The sequence below is a fragment of the Sinocyclocheilus grahami genome, unplaced genomic scaffold (genome assembly GCF_001515645.1).
Source record: "Sinocyclocheilus grahami isolate Dianchi unplaced genomic scaffold, SAMN03320097.WGS_v1.1 scaffold353.1, whole genome shotgun sequence".
Lineage (NCBI taxonomy): Eukaryota > Metazoa > Chordata > Actinopteri > Cypriniformes > Cyprinidae > Sinocyclocheilus > Sinocyclocheilus grahami.
In genome coordinates this window covers 1457068-1479561 of record NW_015505532.1, presented here as the reverse complement: position 1 = coordinate 1479561, position 22494 = coordinate 1457068, and the positions used below count along the sequence as shown (strand labels likewise).

General features: G+C 41.1%; 1 protein-coding gene and 1 long non-coding RNA gene across 3 annotated transcripts; one reads left to right on the top strand and one right to left on the bottom strand.

The window, feature by feature from the left end:
• The first annotated feature begins 271 nt into the window (after positions 1 to 271).
• pecam1a (platelet and endothelial cell adhesion molecule 1a) lies at positions 272 to 20321 on the top strand. 2 transcript variants are annotated; one of them, XM_016229529.1, is made up of 15 exons: positions 272 to 371; positions 463 to 486; positions 2733 to 3026; positions 4710 to 4991; positions 5329 to 5589; positions 7113 to 7382; positions 7928 to 8212; positions 10295 to 10570; positions 16631 to 16769; positions 16876 to 16955; positions 18302 to 18355; positions 18432 to 18497; positions 18757 to 18828; positions 19426 to 19448; positions 20062 to 20321. In XM_016229529.1, exons 1-15 carry the CDS (start codon positions 317 to 319, stop codon positions 20110 to 20112), a joined length of 2232 nt encoding a protein of 743 aa, XP_016085015.1. In that variant the 5' UTR covers positions 272 to 316; the 3' UTR covers positions 20113 to 20321. The 2 variants fall into 2 exon arrangements, with proteins under 2 accessions (XP_016085015.1, XP_016085014.1); XM_016229528.1 differs by having other exon boundaries at positions 20059 to 20321.
• Positions 10592 to 16461, bottom strand: LOC107548729 (uncharacterized). The gene is made up of 3 exons (XR_001604493.1): positions 16429 to 16461; positions 15427 to 15428; positions 10592 to 10689 (listed from the first exon to the last, which is right to left on the bottom strand). It is a non-coding gene; the product is annotated as an uncharacterized lncRNA (long non-coding RNA).
• Positions 20322 to 22494: the final 2173 nt, after the last annotated feature.

The window sequence follows — 22494 nt, the reverse complement described above, 5'->3', positions numbered from 1 at the left end:
GGTGCTACCATGGTACTCGTGTTTGTGATGGATGGACGCCACACTGCTAATGTGCCTCAAAAAGCATCTTCTTGATCTTATATATGGCTGTGATGTCTTCAGCACAGCACTGAAACAGAAGGCCTTTGAGACCCGCCATAAACAGAAAGGGGTCTGGACGAACGAAACATTCAGATACACATCCTGAGGAAGGAACACGTTTCCTGATCCACGTTAAACAAAGAAAGGCGGTTCCATGTGTTAAGTGCAACCATTCTGCCCTTCTCTTCATCCTCCAGTGTGCGTCCTTCACATTCATGAACACTCACCTGTGAGGATGAGCATGTGTCTTCTCTGGCTCGGCCTGCTCCGCATCAGCCTGAGCGCACTGTGTAAGGACACCTCGAACTGATGATTGACACCATCTCGTCCTCTTTATGTTCATTTGTCTCACCTCTTTCTCCTTTTTGCTCTCATCTTCAGGGCAAGCGGCCGACATGCATGCAGGTAAGTCCTCGATTCAGTTTCCAGGTTCTGTTTGTACTTTGTATTTGCATGGGAGAGAAACCACTTTGGTCACGACAGTTTCGGGACACCAGCTTCTGTCGGGTTATTTTTACCTCAGACTAATCTTGATTTATATAGCTGGGGAAAGGGAGCAGTGAAATATGATGACACTTCTGTGCTTTTCTGAGACTTTTTGGATGTATTTTTAGTCAGAGAAGATCTGTGATTCACTTGGATGCTTTGATCCTTCAGAGATACTTTGTCAAGCACTGTTTAGCCCCTCACAGGAAGTTTGCACTTCGTGCAATAGCAAGATGTTTAGTCTGCGTCTAATTGGAGGCTCAAAAATGATCAGTGATGCGGATTCCAAGCCTCAAACACTACAACTTTCTAATCAGCCCACCACCATTGAGTTTGGGTTGGGACTATCCTTGTTCTTCTAGATTTTAGTGGTGTTTACTGAAGTGACGTCGTGTGTAGTGGTGGACTCTGCTTGTGTTTGTTGGCCAGGTTGAGAGTCTTAGGGCAGAAATCACAGGCTCTGCACTCCTGAGGGAGTAATGTTTGGTGTTTGTTTATGGGATTTCCTTCCTTCCGCTTCTTTCTGTTCAGAACGCCGCTGCTTTCCACACTTTTGGCCTCCTTTAAGACTTCAGGAAAAGAACTGTGTGTTCTGCTCAAAGTAAACACACAGAGATCATCACTCTTTAGAAGTGGCATCTGACGGGTTTTTTGTGAACTGAAGCAAGCAAACGTTTCTTTGAGAACAATGTACTGGCTCTGTTCGAAGCCTCTTTTTAACCAACTTCAGCATCACATGACCGATAAGGCAATCCCAGAATGCACCACTTGTGAAAAGAAGTGTGCTTAATTGAATTAAATGTGAAATTGGACTTGCAGATAGTATATTATTTATAAAATAAAAGACCACTTAAGTGTGCTTAAAGAGAGTAAACTTCCATTTCTTTTTAAAAAGTGCACTTTGTAATAATGTCAAATGAAAAGTTTTACTTTAAAATACATTTAAATCATTATGTTTCAATAATCTTTTGCCGTGCTTTAAAGAAGTGCATGTTTTGATGTGTTGGCTAACATACTAAAGCGCATGTACTTGATTATATTTTAACTGCAGTGTGTTGTTTAATAATACATTTAAAGTTTATATATTTAAAATGTACTACATTTATTTTCTAAATAAACTTCATTATTGCATTTGTGTAATTACAAATATGTTTAAATCCATGACATACAAGTTTCAGTATTCCATTAAAGTATTTTTACTTATTTAACTATATTAAATATATATTTATATATATATTTATATACACTAACACTCAAAAGTTTGGGATCAGTAAGACTTGTAATGTTTTTTAAAGAAGTCTCTTATGCTCATCAAGGCTGCATTGATCAAAAATACAGGAAAAAAAACTGTAATCTTGCAAAATGTTATTACAATATAAAATAATAGTTTCTATTTTAATATACTTTCAAATATAATTTATTTCTCTGATGCAAAGCTGAATTTCTATCAGTCATTACTCCAGTGTCACATAATCTTTCAGAAATCATTCTAATATATAAATTGATATATATATTCATTTGATATATATATATAAGTTGATGTGCAGAATTCACAGCAGATTTAACAACAAAAAAAAACTTTTTAGAGCCAACAAGTGTCATTGAAATTGCAATTATTTGTATAATCTTTTCAAACAGAAAGTTTTAAAAGCTTTTTCTGATTATATTTAAGGAGCCAACTATTGTGTAACACCACAGGTGTGAATCTTCTGATTAAATGTGTAAATAATTTTACAATGACATATATAAAATATGAAATATTTGTTTCTTAATAAAGCGCCTTTCAAAAACTCAATGATGCTTCACAAATATTTATGTAATTATTTGAATTATGTTACAAAATGATTTAATTAGGTTGTTTATATATGATACATATAGTATGTCTACTTATGTAAATTATTTCATTCAAATAACTGCTTCAGTAATTTCTTACAAATAATTTAGGTAAGTAAACAATAAATTTAGTCTCTTCTGTCATTATTTTTTTTCTGCTATTTTGACTAAAGAAGTTAAATTGTAGATGTCTATTGATATTCTGTTGCCTCTATTAATGTTTTAATTTTATATTTTTAATTATGGAATTTTTTGAATATGGCCCGAATGACCCAGCTGTGTTTTTGTTTTTTTTATGTGTGTGTTTGTTATTTCTGGGTGTTTCTGAGCAGCAGTGACCATTGATCAGGTGACGCTGACAGTGCTTCCTGCTAATAATGTGGAGAGTGGCACTGACGTGATCTTACGATGTGAGGCCAGTGTCAGTCAGAGCCTCCCCCAGCCGCTGACATACTCCTTCAGACTCCTGCAGGACGATCAGGTGATGTACTCCAAAAATATCAGTGCCTCAGTGATGGAGCGCAGTTTATCTTCTGCCAGGGTGTCCAACTCTGGCCGCTACCAGTGCAGTGTCCACATCTACGACAAGCACAAGACGAGCAACATCCTGTCATTAAGTGTCACAGGTTAGTAACATAAAGTAAATGACCCCTCGCTAAGCCCCGTCTTAAAGGGATAGTTCACCCAAACATGAAAGTTTGCTGTTGATTTACTCACCATCAGGCCATTTGAAATGTAGGTGACCTTTTTACTTCAGAAGAATGGTAAGGATTTTTAGCTGGAACTCTGGTGATTCATAAAATTCAAGTCCAAACTAATTAAAAAAAAACATATCAGGCAACAAATAAAATTATATGCTCCTGATGATATTTTGAGGTCTTATGAAGCAAAATGATCGGTCTGTGCAAGATTTTCATGGTTTATCATGGTTTATGTAAAAAGGTCATTTGATAAAGACAAGTTTATTCACTTTATATTCTTTGGCTGCTTTAATAATGTAATTGTGTATACATTACATCATTGTGTGATTATGTAAACAAACTGTCCATTCGGTTATTTGAAACAAACTCATTGAAACAAACTGTCTGTAAGAAACAGTTCATGGAAAAGAATAAGATTTCCAAGTTGCCTGAGGCTGTGGATTACAGGTAGGCTCATAATTTTGTAAATAATTTTCAGTTTCTTGCACAGACTGATCGTTTCGCTTCATAAGACCTCAATATGTTGTCAGGAGCCATGAGTATTAATATGGTCTTGTCTCTGTACGCTTTTTTGATTGTCAAAATAACAGTAGCCATTGACTTGCATTTTTTGAATCACCAAGGACCACGTTTTCAGCTAAAAAAAAAAAAAAAAAAGTCACCTACAACTTGGATGGCCTGAGGGTGAGTAAATTAATACCAAATTTAAATTTTTGGGTGAACTATTCCTTTAAGATAAATGTCATTCAGTACATTTTAATTCCAATAAACTTTACAGCACAGACCATGGAATTCTATGGCCAGTAAACATTAACCTCTCCAGCATCCTCAGCATGCTCCTCTATCTCACTCTCTCCCTCACCCACACCCAGCCACCTAATTACTGCTGCAGATTGGGTTGACAGCTTCCAGGTTCCATGGGTGAAGCTTCCTGAAGCCTTGATGCAGTGTTTGGAGAGAGGGAAAAGGCCAAGCCCACGGTTACGTAGAGAAATAATCAGGATTGTCGCTTCTGAGAAGGGTGAGTAAATGAACAGCAAATTTTCATTTTTGGGTGAACTATCCTTTTAAAGGCATTACTGACCAATTCTACTTTAACAACTGTTGTCATCCACTATATTTTCAATAAAGCCTTTGCTCCTTTGTAGGACTGTGTGTTTAAACAAAATATGTTTAGGCCTTTTAACCCTTGAATGCATGAATGTTTCGCCAATCATTATTACATATTCATAATTATATCTAACACGGATGGATCTCTAAATTGTGCTAATAGCATAAAACTGTACTGACATTTTAACAACAATTGCATCTGATCCTTTTTATATGCTAATCTTAAAATGTATTCGTTTACATCCCCTTCAAAATCAGTATTATTTTTGATAACAGCTTCGTCAACAGATCCACCATTTAATGATGCTATTTGATTATGAACTTGCCCAGCTAGTAAATGAGCCATGGCAAGATTTGCTGATGATACTTGAGAATTCTTTTGTTTTCTGCTTGCGGTCATCACATAATTTTTTTATCAGATGTCAGCAATGGTTTTCATTGTTGCTAAATTGTCTAGTTGATGTGTCTGATTATATTCAGTGGTTTAAACCCATGCAGGTCTTCAGATCCCTATGCTGAAGGTGAAGTCTGACATCATGTCTGAGGGGGAAGACATTATTGCCACGTGTAGTGCACCAGAGGAGACGGGCAGTCTGATCTTCTACTTCTACGAGAATGATCTGGATGTCAAGAGAGTCCTTAGTACCAGCAACTCTGTGACGACCACTCTGACCACGCAGAAGCTCACAGAAATCTACCTGCAATGTGCCTATATGGTTATAATGCACCCTTATGCTGGCTTCTCCAACAAAAGCAACATGGTGAAAGTTATTGTACGAGGTAACAGCATATTGATTACTTGAAACCTGCTAATAAAAGTAACATTTGTGTTCACTTTGGGCAAAAAAAAAAAGGTTTGTCAATGGAATCTTGTCATTAAGATCAAAAATGTTGATGATTCATCTTTCTCTCACGAATGTATTCACATTTTTGTCCAACAAAATGTTCCCTAGAGAGAGAATGTCTCCCCCGATATGATATGTCAAGAAACAAAGCAACACATGGTGAAAAAACTGCTAATCAAGCCACTTCGTTGGGTCTTTATAGAGCATATACTGTATATGCACTGCTAATGATATTTTACATTAAAAGTGAGATTAATCTATTTTTTTTACAGATCTTGATGCGATCACCCCACAGATCAGTTTCTCACCCAAAGGGAATGTTGTTGAGGGTGACAGAGTGCAGATCACATGTAAGGTGCAATATCCCCCAGATATTGAGTTGTACCTCACTAAAGGCAACACCGTTCTTCATGAATCTCATACAACCTTCACAAAGAGCCTCGTAGTAAGAGCTGAGGATTCAGGGGACTATGTGTGTAAAGCAGAGAAAGGCAGCGTGCAAAAGAAGGCAGTCTATCCGCTACATGTTGCAGGTAACTAACCATCAAGATTTTATAAGAGAAATGTGCATCAGATTTCCATACAATTCAAATGTTCATCATTCAGGCTGTACACATCACCAACCATTAGGGATGTAACAATTAACTGCGAGCCGGCTGAAAATCGATTCAAATATGTGACAATTCAAATCGGTTGAGATGCTAAACAAATCGCTATTCAATTAGGTGTAGGAGTTTATATGAATGTATGTCTGAGGGGATCTTACCGTCTTTAGAAAAGTTTAGATGGTATTTTTTCTTTTCCTCTTGCCTCTGTATAATGCATATTAAAGTTCACAAGTGCAGCGCTGCTTTGTTAACAGCGGAAACCAAAGAAACACTTTAAGCGCCACCTGCTGGCAGAGAGTGAATCTGTGTCTCGTTCAGCTCGTCTGCCGTTTCGGTTTCATGCAGATATTTTTTATGTATAGTTTCACAAAACTGAAGTCAGACCATTCTGTTTTTGCTTCAAATTTCGAAATTATACAATGCAATTTAGATTAAAAACTGCTCATGTTGCATGTACACAGCATCTTTGTTTGGATCATGATTAAAATGCAGCAGTTAGTTTGTTTATATGAAGAGATTTATTTTATTTGTGTTACTTGTTTATTTTAATTTGGGGCTTGTTTTAAAATTTCGATTTAGTTTTGTTATTTACATTTACATTATATTTAAATTTTGTCATTTAGCAGATGCTTTTATCTAAAGCGACTTACAAATGAGGACAGTAGAAGCAATCAAAACCAACAAAAGAGCAATAATATGCAAGTGCTATATTAGTATATTATTATAGTGTTATATTTCAATTTCACAAAGAAATGTGCAGCATTTTGTCCAAGCAATAATAAAAGGACACATTTAATTTATAATTTGTCAAATCTCATTTTGTAAAAAAATAAAAAATAAATAAAAATCGTGAATCGAATCGAATCGTGAGTTGAGTGAATCATTACATTCCTACCAACCATGTGTTTTTTATTTTTACTTAACATTTTGAAAATGATTTCAGTCAATGCTTTTTGTCATTATTATTGCATTAAAAAAAGTAGAATTTTATTTTAATAAAATTGTTATATTGAAATTGTTATAGTTGTAATTAATTTTAATTCAGTTAGTTTTTCTATAGTAATAGAATAGTTGAAATAAAATAAGTATATATATATATATATATATATATATTACTGCTGTCAAATGATTAATCGTGATTAGTCGCATACAAAATAAAAGTTTATAATAATAATGTATAACATAACATATTTTTCTGAAATATATACATGCATGTGTGTGTATTTATATATACATAATGAATATACACAGCACATATACATACATTATGCAAACAAAAACTTTTATTTTGGATTAAAGAAGTGTGCTGTATACACACACATATTCTAAATATATATATATGTATACTGTATGTATGTATGTATATATATATATATATATACATATATATATCAAGTAACAAAAGTTTTATTTAAAAAAGTTTTTATGGCTCCATCTTCCCTCTTCAGAACTGTTCTCGAAGCCGATTTTGAGAATGAGCCCAGACCAGGTTTTTGAAGGAGACCGCTTCACTCTGACCTGCAGCAGTAATGTAATCTCCTCAGTGAAGATCGGAAAAGCAGACATAAAGTATGTTCTGCTGAAAGATGGTCGACGCATTTCAGCAGTTGCAAAATACGAAGACACTGCAAGCCCCGCCACCAATGGGCAATACTACTGTATGGCAATGGCTAAAGAAGTTAACAAGACCAGCTCACCACATGATGTAAAAGCTAAAGGTGATGAGTTTATGCTTTTGTCAAAGCTCTGTCATTAGGAGACATGCATATTATCCATATTGTCGTTTTCACTTCTATAACATAGCATTTTTTGTTATTGCTATGTTATAACACAATAATAACATAAGGTGTTTGATAAACTAGCAATATAGTCACTCCCAAGGGTTGCAGTATACTACACTCTTATTTATTATTATTAAAAATAATGGTTCCATAAGGGGATTTGTGTGGTGATGCAATAACATAATCATGTTGGGTTCCCCAAAGAATTGTTCAGTGAACAGTTCTTCTTTTTTCTTAGTGTGAAGAACATTTGAATAAACTAAAGAACCTTTTTCCACTATAAAGAACCTTTTGTGGAATGGAAAGATTCCTTTGATGTTAAAGGTTCTTCATGGAACCACATCAGCCAATAAAGAACCTTTATGTTTAAGAATGTAGAGTCGACAGCATGCAAAATGCTGCAAATACTTTTATCTCAATTGGTATGGTTTCTTATGTGCATGCTTTCAGCATGCTTCTCATCTTCCTCCGCTCTTTTCCAGTGCCTGTTTCTGCCCCAGTCCTTCGTGCTGTTAATACGGTGATTGTCGGTAAGCCGTTCAGGGTTTCATGTGAGGCTGAAAATGGAACCCTTCCAATAACCTACACCTTACTGAAGACCCGCGCTCCAGTGGCTTACAGGACAGTGGTTGAGGCAGCCAACAGGGCGATCTTTAACATAACCTCCATCAGTTTTCCAGAAGAGATCTACACCTTCACATGTCAGGCTTTTAACCGTGGGTCATCGTTCAGTAGGACCAGTGAGCCCCTTAGAGCACCTGTCATAGGTAAGAGGACCACATCCTGATACTTCACACTGAAACCTTTGTGTTGCTGCTATTTTTGAATAATTTGGAAGTGCATGTTGTTATTTTTAGATGCTGATATATGCTTTAATCACTGATGGACCTTTGTGTCCGATACCATTTTTGATGACTGAAACTTGTGTGACATTAATTGTATTCCTGTTCTGCACACCAAAGCCTGCTACATGAAACATTCACTGTAGTTTACCAAAAGTTTTACTTTCAGAGAACATTTTTTCAAGCCATTCAAAGTGTGTCATGATACATTTTTGCAGCAGACTCCTTGGAATAACATGCCTCTAGTTACATTTTTGCAAAACTCTAAAAACATACTTGTACATACAATTCCCTGCTTTTTCCAGCTGAAATGAAAACTATAGCAGTAAAACACTAACTTGTATTCCTTTTCACACAAATTATAATTACAGGTGCAGATTATTGATTAATAAAGACTTGTTTCATGCCGTTCCTTGCACAAAACTATGTTATGACCTCAAAACACTTTTACCACAGTGTATGATTTGTAAACTAACACAACCAGCTCCATATGTATGGCTTTTCTGACATTGTAAACTGGTCCAGTGTCTAGTGAAACACAAGCCATGTTGAAAGTGCTGAATGGTTTATAAAAGCACGTGTTAAAGTGTTTTGGTCACAGTTTTGCATCTTTTGTACATCACCATTTATCTGTGGTAAAATCAATGCAATGCACTGCCTCTCAAGCTTTATTTAATTGATGTTCTTATGTTTTATACTAGAGGACATGATATTCACACTTTATTGCCAGTACTTGTTTTGTTTGCTTTTAACAAATTTAACAAGTCTCTTTTCAAGAACCATCAAAAAATGATGAATTAATCAATATCAGTGAAACAAACAGTAAATAAAACATGAATGTATGTGAAATCTGACTATTGTCAAAACATCAAGTTTTGTGAAGTTTTTAAATGGTTAGTTCACAAAAAAAAATAATTCTGTCATTATTTATTCATGTTATTTCCAGGGAAGAATCAAAACACACACAAAAGTGGTCCACAACTATAGCTATACTTCATGGGCCAGTTTTTTTGGCGTTAAATAGTACTGTCAGGACTTACTAAAGACGCGCAGTGAAGAATTAGCGCTGAAAAGGCATGGACACAGTTATTTTTGCGCCTGGCCTTATTGAATATGCATTTGTAGGAGTTTCCCTTTCAGACGCAAAAGTTATGGGAGGAACTATGGGAGGAAATGAATCACGCAACGCATTTTACTAACGTTTGCGCTCGTCAAATTACTGGCATTTGCGCCATTATTTAACGCCAAAAAAAAAGCATGTCTTAAACTATGCTTGAAATGGCTGCAATTGTTGTTGCTAAGAGGAGGCACTGCAGAGAACAGAGAGCACGTGGTAGAAGGGAGAAGGGTTTTTCCACATGTATTAATTTATTTGTAATGCCAGAAGGACACATTATCCAAAAATATAATTTGCTTCAGGAAATAAAAGATTACTTGGAACCCTCAACTAGGAGTCACGCAATACCAGCTCTATCAAAATTAATTTTTTGGCCTCCGTTTTTTTCAATGAACTGGCTTCTTCGTTTATTTATTCTTTAATTGTGACTACGCTAATTTGCGCTGTGCTTGGTATATTGCATTTATCGATATGTAAATGAGATGTCTGTGTTCTTTAATTAGCGTATTGTTAGTAAATTTCCCCTCCCATCAGCGCTGTTTTGGAATTGCGCTCTCGCGCTAATTTGCCCTGTTTAGTAAAACTGGCCCCAAGTCTTCTGAAGTCATACAACAGTTTTATGTTACAGAAGCTATTGTTATTCAATGATAATGTCACTGGAATATCATTCCTGTTTACATTCCGTTAAACATGGCATGACATTAACTCCAAACATTATAGGCTCTCGCGAGTGTTGCATTGAAACACTTGTTTGAATGATGTCAAATGGTGAATCGGATTTTGCAACAGAGCTCATGATTTTCACTGAAAGGTGACTTCAGAACACTTATGGGCTTGTATTATTATACTTACATAAATAACAACAAAATTTAAACTTTTCTGTCTATCAGTACCCGTTTCCAGGCCAGTCCTGGAGCCAAAGGAAGTTACAGTCACAGAGGGGTCAGATCTTATCCTCATCTGCCGTGTACAACAAGGAACTTACCCCATCACCTTCACCTGGTATCATAACAGAGTTATGCTCCTTTCCTCCATCCAAGAGGTCAGATCCTTAGAAGGAAGACATGTCGTCAAAGTCATCGAACGAGACCAGAGAGGCGACTACTACTGTGAGGCGTCCAATTACGCCTCTGAAACCAAAAAGAGTTATCCAGTCAGAATTGGTGGTACGTTTTTTAATTCAAACACCAGCTTACCATTTGATCACTCTAAAGTCATAGTAGAGCTTTTATTGAAATGCAATGCTTACTCTGTTCAAGTACACAGATGCAGTTCCCTTTCGATACTTCACTCGCACTGCGTCTTGCTTAAGACGCATATGGGAAAAAGCCTTTTTTCTCCTGAACTGAAGCCTATTTCATTCACGCAGAAAAACTGCACAGCCATTGGTTCGTGCAGGGCTTTAAAAACTAACCAATGGCGCGGCAGTGGAGCTGCACGAGCCTATGGCGACGAAGCCCGCCAGAATGGGTGGGGCATCTGGCTATATAAGCGGGCACTCGCCACAGGATTCTCAGATTTCTTCTCCTTCAGCGACGACTCTACGTCTCAAGCAGATCCGAAGCCGCTCGCTGTTGACATGCCTTCGCAGCTGGAATGAGGACCTCTCAGCTCGGCTGACCTGCTTCTCCGCTTCTCCAGCGACGCAGCAGTTCCGGTCCGGTTCCCTGCCGCCATCCGGCGACTTCAAAAAGCTTCTAAAAGAGCAGCAGCGTTGTTGCAAATGCCGCGCCGTTATTGCGGCTCGTGCGGGTCTCCCCTGCACGCCGATGACGGCCACACGGAGTGCATTTCCTGCTTGGGAGCTATTTTCTCTCATTGTGAGAGTTTTAGTCTCGCCTCTCTCCGCTCACGGATCGCTTTCTTTTCAGAGAGCGACTCCGCACCTCCGCACCCCCCAGGGACCTGTGAGGAAAAAAACAGCGGGGCAGAGGGGTCGAGCGATCGGCCACGATCACGCAGAAAAACTGCACAGCCATTGGTTCGTGCAGGGCTTTAAAAACTAACCAATGGCGCGGCAGTGGAGCTGCACGAGCCTATGGCGACGAAGCCCGCCAGAATGGGTGGGGCATCTGGCTATATAAGCGGGCACTCGCCACAGGATTCTCAGATTTCTTCTCCTTCAGCGACGACTCTACGTCTCAAGCAGATCCGAAGCCGCTCGCTGTTGACATGCCTTCGCAGCTGGAATGAGGACCTCTCAGCTCGGCTGACCTGCTTCTCCGCTTCTCCAGCGACGCAGCAGTTCCGGTCCGGTTCCCTGCCGCCATCCGGCGACTTCAAAAAGCTTCTAAAAGAGCAGCAGCGTTGTTGCAAATGCCGCGCCGTTATTGCGGCTCGTGCGGGTCTCCCCTGCACGCCGATGACGGCCACACGGAGTGCATTTCCTGCTTGGGAGCTATTTTCTCTCATTGTGAGAGTTTTAGTCTCGCCTCTCTCCGCTCACGGATCGCTTTCTTTTCAGAGAGCGACTCCGCACCTCCGCACCCCCCAGGGACCTGTGAGGAAAAAAACAGCGGGGCAGAGGGGTCGAGCGATCGGCCACGAGCGAGCTCACGCCGGCCCAGATCCCGCGTGCCTCGCTCTCGCCGCAGACAGAGTGTTCACCCGTCCTTTTCTCCCGGACTGATCAGCGTCCCTCTGCTGATACGAATGACCTGATCTCATTCGGGGGAAGTGGAGACGAGCTGCTCGATGACAGCATGTCACTGGCAGCATCGGATGCAGAGGAGCTGTTGGGCTCGGAGAATGACCCCACCCCCTCGCCATCATCCGTGCCCAGTGCCACCAAAAACGGGACGGATACCGAGCTACTCCGTATCCTCTCCATGGCGGTTGAAGAGCTGGGTTTAGAGTGGTCCCCTCCAGAGGAGCCCTCTCGCAGTCATCTGGATGAATGGTTCCTGCCGGGGCGCCGACAGGCCCCTCGTCAGCGTACCTCTCCGTTCTTCCCAGAGGTCAACGACGAGCTCACCAGATCATGGCGCACTCCATACTCCGCCCGCCTCCGTACTGCCTCTTCATCCGCCCTCACCTCCATCGACGGCGCTGAAGGAAAGGGGTACGATAAGCCGCCTCCCCTAGATGAGTCAGTGGCCGCGCATCTCTGCCTGCCCACGGCCATCGGCTGGAGAGTGAAGGCCGCTCACCCGTCTAAGCCGTGTAGGACTACTTCAGCTCTCGCTGGACGCGCCTACACCTCAGCTGGACAGGCGGCCACGGTGCTTCATTCTATGGCGGTCCTTCAGGTCTTCCAGGCCAAAATCCTCGCATCCTCCGAGTCTGGCCTGGACCCCATTACCCTCAGGGATCTGAGGAGCGCGACGGACCTGGCTCTACGCGCCACCAAGACCACCGCCCAGGCGATTGGGAGATCGATGGCCAACCTTGTGGTGCTCGAGCACCATTTATGGTTGATGCTGACGGAGATGAAGGACACGGATAAGATCCCCTTCCTCAATGCTCCTGTCTCCCCCAAGAGCCTTTTCGGCCCAGCGGTCGAAGGGTTTGCTGAACGCTTCACGGAGGCACAGAAATCATCCCAGGCTATGCGACATTTCCTGCCTAAGCGCTCCAGCTCCACTGCCGTCTCAGCTCGCCCAAAATCTGCGCCGACTCAGCAGCCTGCGGAACCAGCGCCTGCCACACCCGCTGTTCAGCCCGCTAAAGCGTAGCAGACGCGGGGACACTCTCGCTCGGCCAGACGCTACCCTCCTCCTAAGCGCCAGGGACCCCGACCAAAGATTGCGTTGGACCCAGCGCCTCAGGCGTCATCCTGATCCACGAGATGGGAAGAGGATGGGGTCAGATCTCGCCACGGCCGGACCGCCCCTCAGGCAGCCTCTCTTACACCTCTTGACACCCCGTTCAGCTCCGGGTAAAGAGGGAAATGTGTTTTGTGCAAACAATGGGCCCATTCATGCGCCCAAGCATCCGACTACTGTGATAGCAGGAAATATAATAAAACACAAACATTTTCAACTTCCTCTTCCATCACTCGTACATGTTCTGCCCCCATGCGGCCAGTCACCCGAGTTAATTCAACCCCTCGTCACATGGGCCGAGGCCTGGCAGGCCATCCCCGGGGTGTCGGAATGGGTTATAGGCATAATATAGCAAGGATGTTCACTCCAATTCGCTCGAAGACCCCCACGCTTCAGCGGCGTGGTCCACACCTCCGTGCAAGGCAAGGACGCCCATGTCCTGCGCTCAGAGGTGATGAATTTGCTGGGAAAAGGAGCCGTGGAAAGGGTTCCTCCAGCCCAGAGCGAGTCAGGCCTTTACAGCCATTACTTCTTCGTCGCCAAAAGAGATGGTGGCCCCCGGCCCATCCTCGATCTCAGACATCTGAATCGCGCCCTCATAAGGAGGTTGTTCAGGATGATTACACTTAATCAGATCCTCGCACAAATTCACTCGAGAGACTGATTATTTTCCCTGAACCTGAAGGATGCATACTTTCACATCCAGATAGCCCCTCGTCACAGGCCATTATTGAAATTCGCCTTCGAGGGTGTGGCTTATCAATATACGGTCCTTCCCTTCGGGCTGTCCCTGGCCCCCCGCACCTTTACGAAGTGCATGGATGCGGCTCTTTCCCCTCTGAGACAGATGGGAGTCCGTATTGTCAATTACCTCGACGACTGGCTCGTCCTGGCCAGTCGAAGACAGAACTAATATCTCACAGAGCCCTCCTCCTCAGCCACCTGGAGTGCCTGGGACTCAGGGTCGATTTTGCCAAAAGCTCATTGCTTCCCAGCCAACGAATCTCGTTCCTGGGAACAATCTTCGACTCAGCTCAAATGAAAGCTGTAGTCACGCCAGAACGAGCTCTGGCCATACGGAGGCTGGTAACCTCCTTCAAGATCGGTACCGCTCGCCCGCTCAAAGCGTTTCAAAGGATTCTGGGCCTCATGGCAGCAGCATCTCCAGTGTTACAGTTGGGTATGCTGCGTGTGTGCCCCCTTCAGCGCTGGTTGAAACCACGGGTTCCATTCCATGCGTGGCGTCACGGACGCCTGCATATCAGGGTGAGAGGTAGACCTCTTCGCCTCAGAAGACAACTCTCACTGCCAAATTTATTTCTCAAAGACCAAGGACACATTGGCCCACGATTGGCCCAACCTCCTTCTTTATGCATTCCCCCCGATCGCTCTGATCCCACAGGTAATCAGGCGAGTGAGGGAACACAAACACAGGGCTCTCCTGGTAGCCCCCCTGTGGATGAACCAGCTGTGGCTATCAGAGCTGACTCAGCTACTGATAGCGGCCCCTTGGCCTGTTCCACTGAGACGGGATCTCCTCTCTCAAGCGAACGGGACATTATGGCATCCTCGGCCCGACCTATGGGCCCTGCACCTCTGGCCGCTCAACGGGAGCCTTCGTGCCTCCCAGAGCGAGTCTTAAACACAATTTCGGAGGCTAGAGCTCCGTCTATGAGACACCTCTATGCCTTAAAGTGGTCTCCGTCTGGTGTTTAAACCGCGGCAAAGACCCTCTCACTTCCGAATTAGCAGAGGTGCTGTCTTTTCTACAAGAGCTGCTGGATAAGGGTCGCTCGCCATCCACACTCAAAGTCTATGGGGCGGCTATAGCGGCCTCTCTTGTCCCTATTGAGGGCCAATCAGTGGGCAGAAATAGCGCGGTCATCCACTTCCTGAAGGGTGCAAGGAGACTGAATCTGCCTCGTCCCCCTACCATCCTTTCATGGGACCTGCCCACTGTGCTGAGGGCCCTGAAGGGCCCCGCTTTCGAGCCGCTACAAGCCGCCAACGTTAGGTCGCTATGGTTAAAGACTGCTCTGCATCTAGCACAAGCATCAGTAAAGCGAATAGGTCTAAAGTCATCCTGAAACCGAGGCACGGTTACATACCTAAAGTGCTCTCCACTCCGTTCAGAGCACAGGTCATTACACTCTCCGCGCTTCCTCCAACTGAAGAGGACAGAGAGCTATCTCTGCTCTGCCCCGTCAGGGCGTTGAGAATCTATATTGAGCGTTCCGCTCCCTATAGGCGATCGGAACAACTCTTTGTCAGCTTCGGTAACCGCACCAAGGGGTTTCCGGTTACAAAGCAAAGACTCTCTAGATGGATAGTAGACGCCATCTCGCTAGCATACTCTTCCTTGGGCCTCCAATGCCCCATTGGAGTATGGGCCCACTCGACTAGAGGCATTGCCTCGTCGTGGGCATGGTCCAGTGGTGTGTCCATTGCGGATATTTGTGAGGCGGCCGGCTGGGCCTCGCACTCCACATTTGCGAGGTTTTATAATCTGGAAGTCCCGGCCTTACAGGCCAGGATCCTTTCCGCTTGAAATGGCACGCGCTGCCTAAACAGACATGACAGAGAGCCCATGGCCGTGCCGCGCCCAAGTTCTCTGGTATTGTTCACCTGTTAGCTCTCGACCCCTGGGTGTTGAAGTTACGGGTATACTCTGGAACGATTAACCAGGCCGGGTGTGACCTAGAAAGCTCAGCCCGCTTAGCCTTGGGTTATTGTTGACTTCTCTATAAGCATTGGTTGCTTATGGAAGTTATACCTTTAGTCGTTCCACTACATTAGCACGGCGTGATTGGACTGTTCCCATATGTGTCTTAAGCAAGACGCAGTACGAGTGAAGTATCGAAAGGGAACTTACTCGGTTACTAACGTAACATCGGTTCCCTGAGATACGGGAACGAGTACTGCGTTGCTGGCAGTGCTATGTAGCTGCACGACTCAGTCGTCGCTTCAGTCGAAGAAAACCTGAGAATCTTGTGGCGAGCGCCCGCTTATATAGCCAGATGCCCCGCCCATTCTGGTGGGCTTTGGCAGGCTTCGTCGCCATAGGCTCGTGCAGCTCCGCTTCCGCACCATTGGTTCGTTTTTAAAGCCCTGCACGAGCCAATGGCCGTGCAGTTTCACTGCGTGAATGAAATAGGCTTCAGTTCAGGAGAAAAAACACTTTTTCCCATATGCGTCTTAAGCAAGACACAGTACTCGGTCCCGTATCTCAGGGAACCGAGATTACGTTAGTAACCGAGTACGTTAGTTGACCTGAAAGAGTAACTGACGGTGAAAACAGTTTAAACTAATGCTATTCTCACTAAGCTCACCTTGCGACAATTTTGAGAACTTGTAATTGTGTAAAGTATGTTTCTGGCCTAAAAGTGAAAATGTCTACAGAATAAGTTTTTGAAGATGTTCAAGTGTCCTTTCTGCTAACTTGTGTGTGTGTGTTTTTTATAGTCAGTTTAGCGCTGTGGAAGAAAGCTCTTATTGGAGTGTTCTGTATCTTGCTTTTGGTGGCTATCGTCTTAGTCCTGACAGTCTTTTTTAAGAAAATGTCCCATCCACACAGAAAAAAGCAAGCAACTGAGTTATCAGTGTAAGATGCCTCTTCGTTTCTGTTTAACATCTACATCATTTGTTATGTCTTATATCATCATTTGAAGGTTTTTTCCCATTCTGTTTGAAAATGCTTTCTTTCTCAGAAAACCTTCAAGGCCCAAATCAGGTGACCCAATGAGAATAAGCCTTACTCTCGACATTGAAGACAACACCGCTATCAATGGTAACAAATGTCCTCATCCTTGTCATATGAATATTAATACAGTGCATTTGGCTATTGTTTACGCTGTTGTGTGTTCAATAAATCCTAAAAAAGTTACTTTGATCTTTAATTAGACCAACGTCAAGTCTGATCCATTTAGATTAAAGTTACTGTTTCAATACAAATTAGGTGTAGTGATGATTTCCATACAAAATCATATTTGATGTGTAACTAAAATTTGTGCATGCAGTAACACAAGTAGAATTATTTGAGCTGTATAATTGTCTAAATCCTAATTTCTTAAGTAGGACTACTTTTTCTAGGTGAATGAACTTCTGGTTTAGCATTACAAATGTAATTCCTGTGGAGTTTGTTACATGCAAAGAGCGCTATACAGAGGTGTGTTTCCCAAACCTATGGTCGCAAGTTCTGTCATTACCAATAGAGTTCAATGGAATTTGCGGCCATAGTCAGCTAATAATGCTTTTGGGAAATCCCCGATTGTTATATAATATCTAGTGCTGTCAAAATTAGTTTGTTAATGCAGGTGATTCATTTTTCCAATTCAATTGCATTATTGCCTGTTAACTAAAGAGCACAGGTAGCTAAATATGACATTTATTATAATGGGTTTATGTGAAGATTGTTTTAGGTTCACTTAAATTAGAAGCTGTTATTTTTTAAAGTCAAATAAATGTTCAAATTGATAGCTCTCAATTACACTGTAATGTTCAATGGCTATAGTCAATGGTTAAATATTAGGATGAAAAAAAAACATTCATAGAGACATCAGTAGCAGTATTGGTGTCACTGATACTCATCTTCAGTCATAAAAAAATGCCACTAAATGAATATTAAAAATATACAGTCTTTGTGTTGTTTCTACATTAATTTGAAGTTTGCATGTGAAATTATTGCGCTATAAAAAAATATATTTAACAACTTTAACATTAAGTGGGATTAATTGTGGTTAATTACAATTAATTTCAGAAAAAAAAAAAGTGTCATTAATTAGTTTTTTTTTTTTTTTTATCAATTGACAGCACTAATAATATCCCTTTCTGGTATCTTTGTGCAGTGGTGTCTAATCCTGCTCATGGAGGGCCACTGTCCTGCAGAGTTTAGCTCCAGTCCTAGTTAACCAAATCTGAACTAGCTAATCAAGGTCTTTAGGATTGCTAGAATGTCCAGTGAGTGTATTTTGTGCAGGCTAGAGCTGACTTTTATAGGACATCATTGAAATGGACACCTCAGGGTTATGGAAATTACTGAATGATATTCTGAATATTGAATCATATTAAAAAGTCTCTAAATGTTGAACTCATATCTTGTTTGTTGTTGATATCTTGTTTGCTTCTGCCTCACAGGAACTCCCTGTGTGATGGGCAGGAATGTCTGGAGTGAAAATGTATCTTGCTCAGGTACAGATTTTAAACAGAATTATGCCAGTGAGATGTGAGATCATCACATGACACCCTCTGCTTGATATTTTACTAGAATCTGATAATCCTGCTGATGAAGACTCTGAGCTGGTTCAGCCACAGGAAGTGGATCCCAGCAGAGGTGAGTGGCAGAGAGTGAGTTTCAAAGATCTTCAACAGTCAATGAATCCCTCAGATGGCATCATTGTGAAAAATCTGTCAGTTATAGCTGGATATTGAATATTTGTTCTATTGAATCATTGGTATTGGTTCTGTGTGAAATGCTGTGTCAGAACTTTGTTCACATTTTCTTAATTGTTCACAATTATTTAACAAAAAGATGTAAAAGAATGTTGGTTAGAGTTTTAATGCTGATGAGTTCAAAATGTGTCCATATTTAGAAGTTCCTGTGACGCAAAGCATAGAGCCCGAATACAGTGTCCAGCACACAGAAGTCCAAGTGTCCACACCAGGTGAGCTCAGATCTTTGAATCACGCAACCCTCCCCTTCGAGCATGACCATAACAGGCAGTAAAATTGTCCAAACTGACATTGTTAATGAATATGCGGTGTTTTCATCATGCATGAGATGCCAGGTGGCTGTTTCCTGCGCTGGTGGGAAAGAGCTTCCTGTTTTCACAATGGGCCCTGGAGCCTCATGTTCCTCTGCCCAACGACACAGAAACTCGGCTATTGTTTCCTCAGCACAAATAAACACTCCACAGTCCCTTTTCCCTAGTTGATTAATAGCAAGACCTCTTGCTAATCATTGCGGTATGCGTGTGAAACAATGCTGAAACATAGCAGAGGTCACGCTGAAATGGGTTTTGGCATGCCCACATATTGCCAAACAATAGCTGCATCTGGAGGGAAACAGATTACTTACACAGGCACATTAGCATGGCACTAACACGATAAGCCTAAGGCGGGCACCGCACTCCTCTTCCTTGGGAGTTGAATGGAGTTGGTTCAGGAAGTTGAGCTGAAGTTATTAAATATTCAAAAGTTAAAAAACATTTTCCACTGCGGTGGCGGTGGTTTTGTGACGGTGGTTCATTTGTTCTTTGTAGGAGTTTCGGAACAGGCTGAGGGCGTAAGTGACGCACAATGATGACACACAGACACACAAATCCACATATAGGTATGTACAAATAGTTTTGCAACAGGGAGGCCCTCTTGTGGAAGAAATGGATGCCACAGAAGAAATCTCTATACGATGTATCTGATTTGGTCAGGCTTATGAAGACTGTCAGGAAAATGTCAAGTCATACAAAACCCAAAGAGGAAAAGTTCTCATTATCATCACTGTATTACAGTAAAAAATACTGCTCTAAAATAATTTTTTTAAGTAGAATCACCATAATTAAGAGCAGTACAACAAAAATGCCATGATAAAGAAATACTTTATATTTGTTTCATATAGTAGTGATGAATATGAAAGTCAGACTTTTTTTCTCATTAAAAGGTATTGTTATTTTTTCTCCCTCATTATGAGGTTTATCATTAGGGGGAAACATGCTTAATTATCATAAGCATAAATAAATACTTTCCTACAAATTATGGGGAAAAAAACTAAAGCAGCCTATATTGTCCACAGTTTTATTTCTGTATTAATCTAGACAGCCAGGTAATTAAAATTAAAATTTTTGCTTAGAACACAACTCTGCAAGCTATTTTGTGAAGTTTGTTTGTGTCTTTCTCAGCAGGCAGCTCTGGAATATGCACAACTCAACAACAGTGAACAAGAACCTGCATAGAGTCTCAACACTTACACTTAATTTATTCAGTTTCTCCACCACCAGAAGCTGATTTTTATTCATGATGTGCTGACATTGAATATTTTGCTTTGTTGGTATTATTGACATTACTTTGTGGCTTAGGTTGTTTTTAAGTGAGTAACATTTTGTTGTGATGTTTATAAATGAGAGATTAAATTCTGAGCAGTCAAATCAAGCCTTTGGCTGGTTTTATTTTTTTATTTTTATTTTTTTTTTAGAACTATGAGGAACAGGAAAGACATTTTTGCTTCAAGAACATGAAGGAGGCACTGAACCACTGGAAAGAGGAAGTCTTTTAAAGTGCAGCCACTCAAAAGTGTCCTTTTAAACACTGAGGATCAAAAGCCACGGCAAACTTTTTAAATAGCAGTTGAAAATGACTTGGCCCCTAGAAAAAGTTGTTGTAACTAGATTGCAAGAATACGTAGTTCTTATTAATATTTTTAAAAAGTTTCACTCAGGTTTTCATTCTCACCATTGACTGATAACTGTTGTAAACAATCTGAGACTAAGAACTAAATGCAGTCATTGAATCTATGTGCCATTAATTATGGTATACCACAGGGTTCTATTTTAGGACCTCTGCTATTATTGTTGTATTATAAAAGTTAACTTTAGGTTTTGTATTTAGACAACACATACATTTTTTTATTTTTATTTATTTTTTTATTTTTTTGTAAGATGCGCTAGACGTCTCATAGTTCCATCATGCAACATCAGATCTGCAGATTCTACAAGGAGCACATGTTAAACAAAGGAAGGTTTACTTATTTTTATTTAACATATTGTAAAACTAAGTCAATTTTGTGACTGTGGACAAAAGTGAACTTGTTTTACAGGCCATCTCTGAGTGTCACATAAAATACTGCATTGCTCGTGACACTTCTAGTGTCCTTGGATGGTGTGAGGCTGCTTTAGGACTCCAATGTGATACTCAAGAGCTTATCAGCATGACTCCCCATTAATCATATGACATCGTGGGTTGTCAGTAGCAATGGCCACCCACTGTGGTTACCCTAGATGAAACAAGGGAGTCCCATAATGGGGTGCCACTTTAGTGACTTGAATAGACCTTCAGGGGTGCCACAGTAACTCCAAGGGCTTTATGAAGGAAACCGGGCTTTACAGAAGCCGTATGCAGTGTGTACACTGAGCTTTTCACCACTCTCAGACATGCACTTATTTTAGGGAGGGGGAACGTCATGTACCTCTGTTTTACTGCCATAAAGTGTCCCTCTCTTGCTCTCACTCGGTCATAACATGAGCCCTGACTCGATGTCGTGCAGAATTCTAGACCTGCAGTTAGCGGCAATGCTAAAATTGGCATGCTGACCCCTGTGAAATGTATTCTGGGAATATGTTGTGTTTCACTTTGCCTTATGGGGCCAGTCCAGAATGCTACTTTATGAATATCTTGCACTTGTGACAAGAAGCTCCTCTTTCTTGAATATACACCCTTCAGAACGGTAACGCAATATTGAATCTAAATGGAAATAAACGGAATGAAAAAAAAAGATTTAAAAAATATGTCTTATAAGATAACGTTAAAGGTAATGGTTGTGTAATCTGGTTAGCATGAAATTTGTATGGTAAGGAGACTGATTTATGCAACTGTTTACTGTTTACAAGCTTGCCAAATATTTTTCTCAGACTGTGGTTCAACTCACATTGTTACCCAAAATTAAACAGATTTTGCTAGAATTTTAATAAAATAATAAATATGAAAGTAACAGAAAACGATGGGCATATGTATGATTACAATTTGCACGCAAATGAGTGGAAGTGAATGTAACAAGCTCCTAGTTTGCCCACATATTTAGAGTGACACTCTCAGATACCGTCATAATATCCTGTCAGCAAGACACAGGTCATCTCTGTCTCTACCTGTCTCTCATCTTTAGATAACCTTCCACTTCCCTCGAAAAGCTCCTGATGTGATGACCCAATGAGAGAACAGGAAGGTGCTTGGAATAGGCCATCATCCAACTGAAGATGATATCTGTGTTATGCAATGAGCTCGTGTGGGTAGTTCACTCCTCACTAACCTTCACCCAGCCTGAAGATCAAATTCATTTTCCAAATGGATGAGATGAATAGTTTTAGCTGAAACTAGAACTCAATGTACAGCAGCTGTTTACATGTTATACAATGTTTATAAACTGTAAAAAATGATTGTGATTTTAACAGTAAAATAATGTAAAAATGCTACAGTAAAAACCTGTTAACTGGTTAACATTAATTTCCATACTATATTCGGTGAATAAATGTGATTACATTTAATGTAATTTTACAGTAAAATACTGTTAAAAATACGGTTTTTAGAAGTGAAAAAGAAAAAGTCATTGTATAATTTACAGTGCC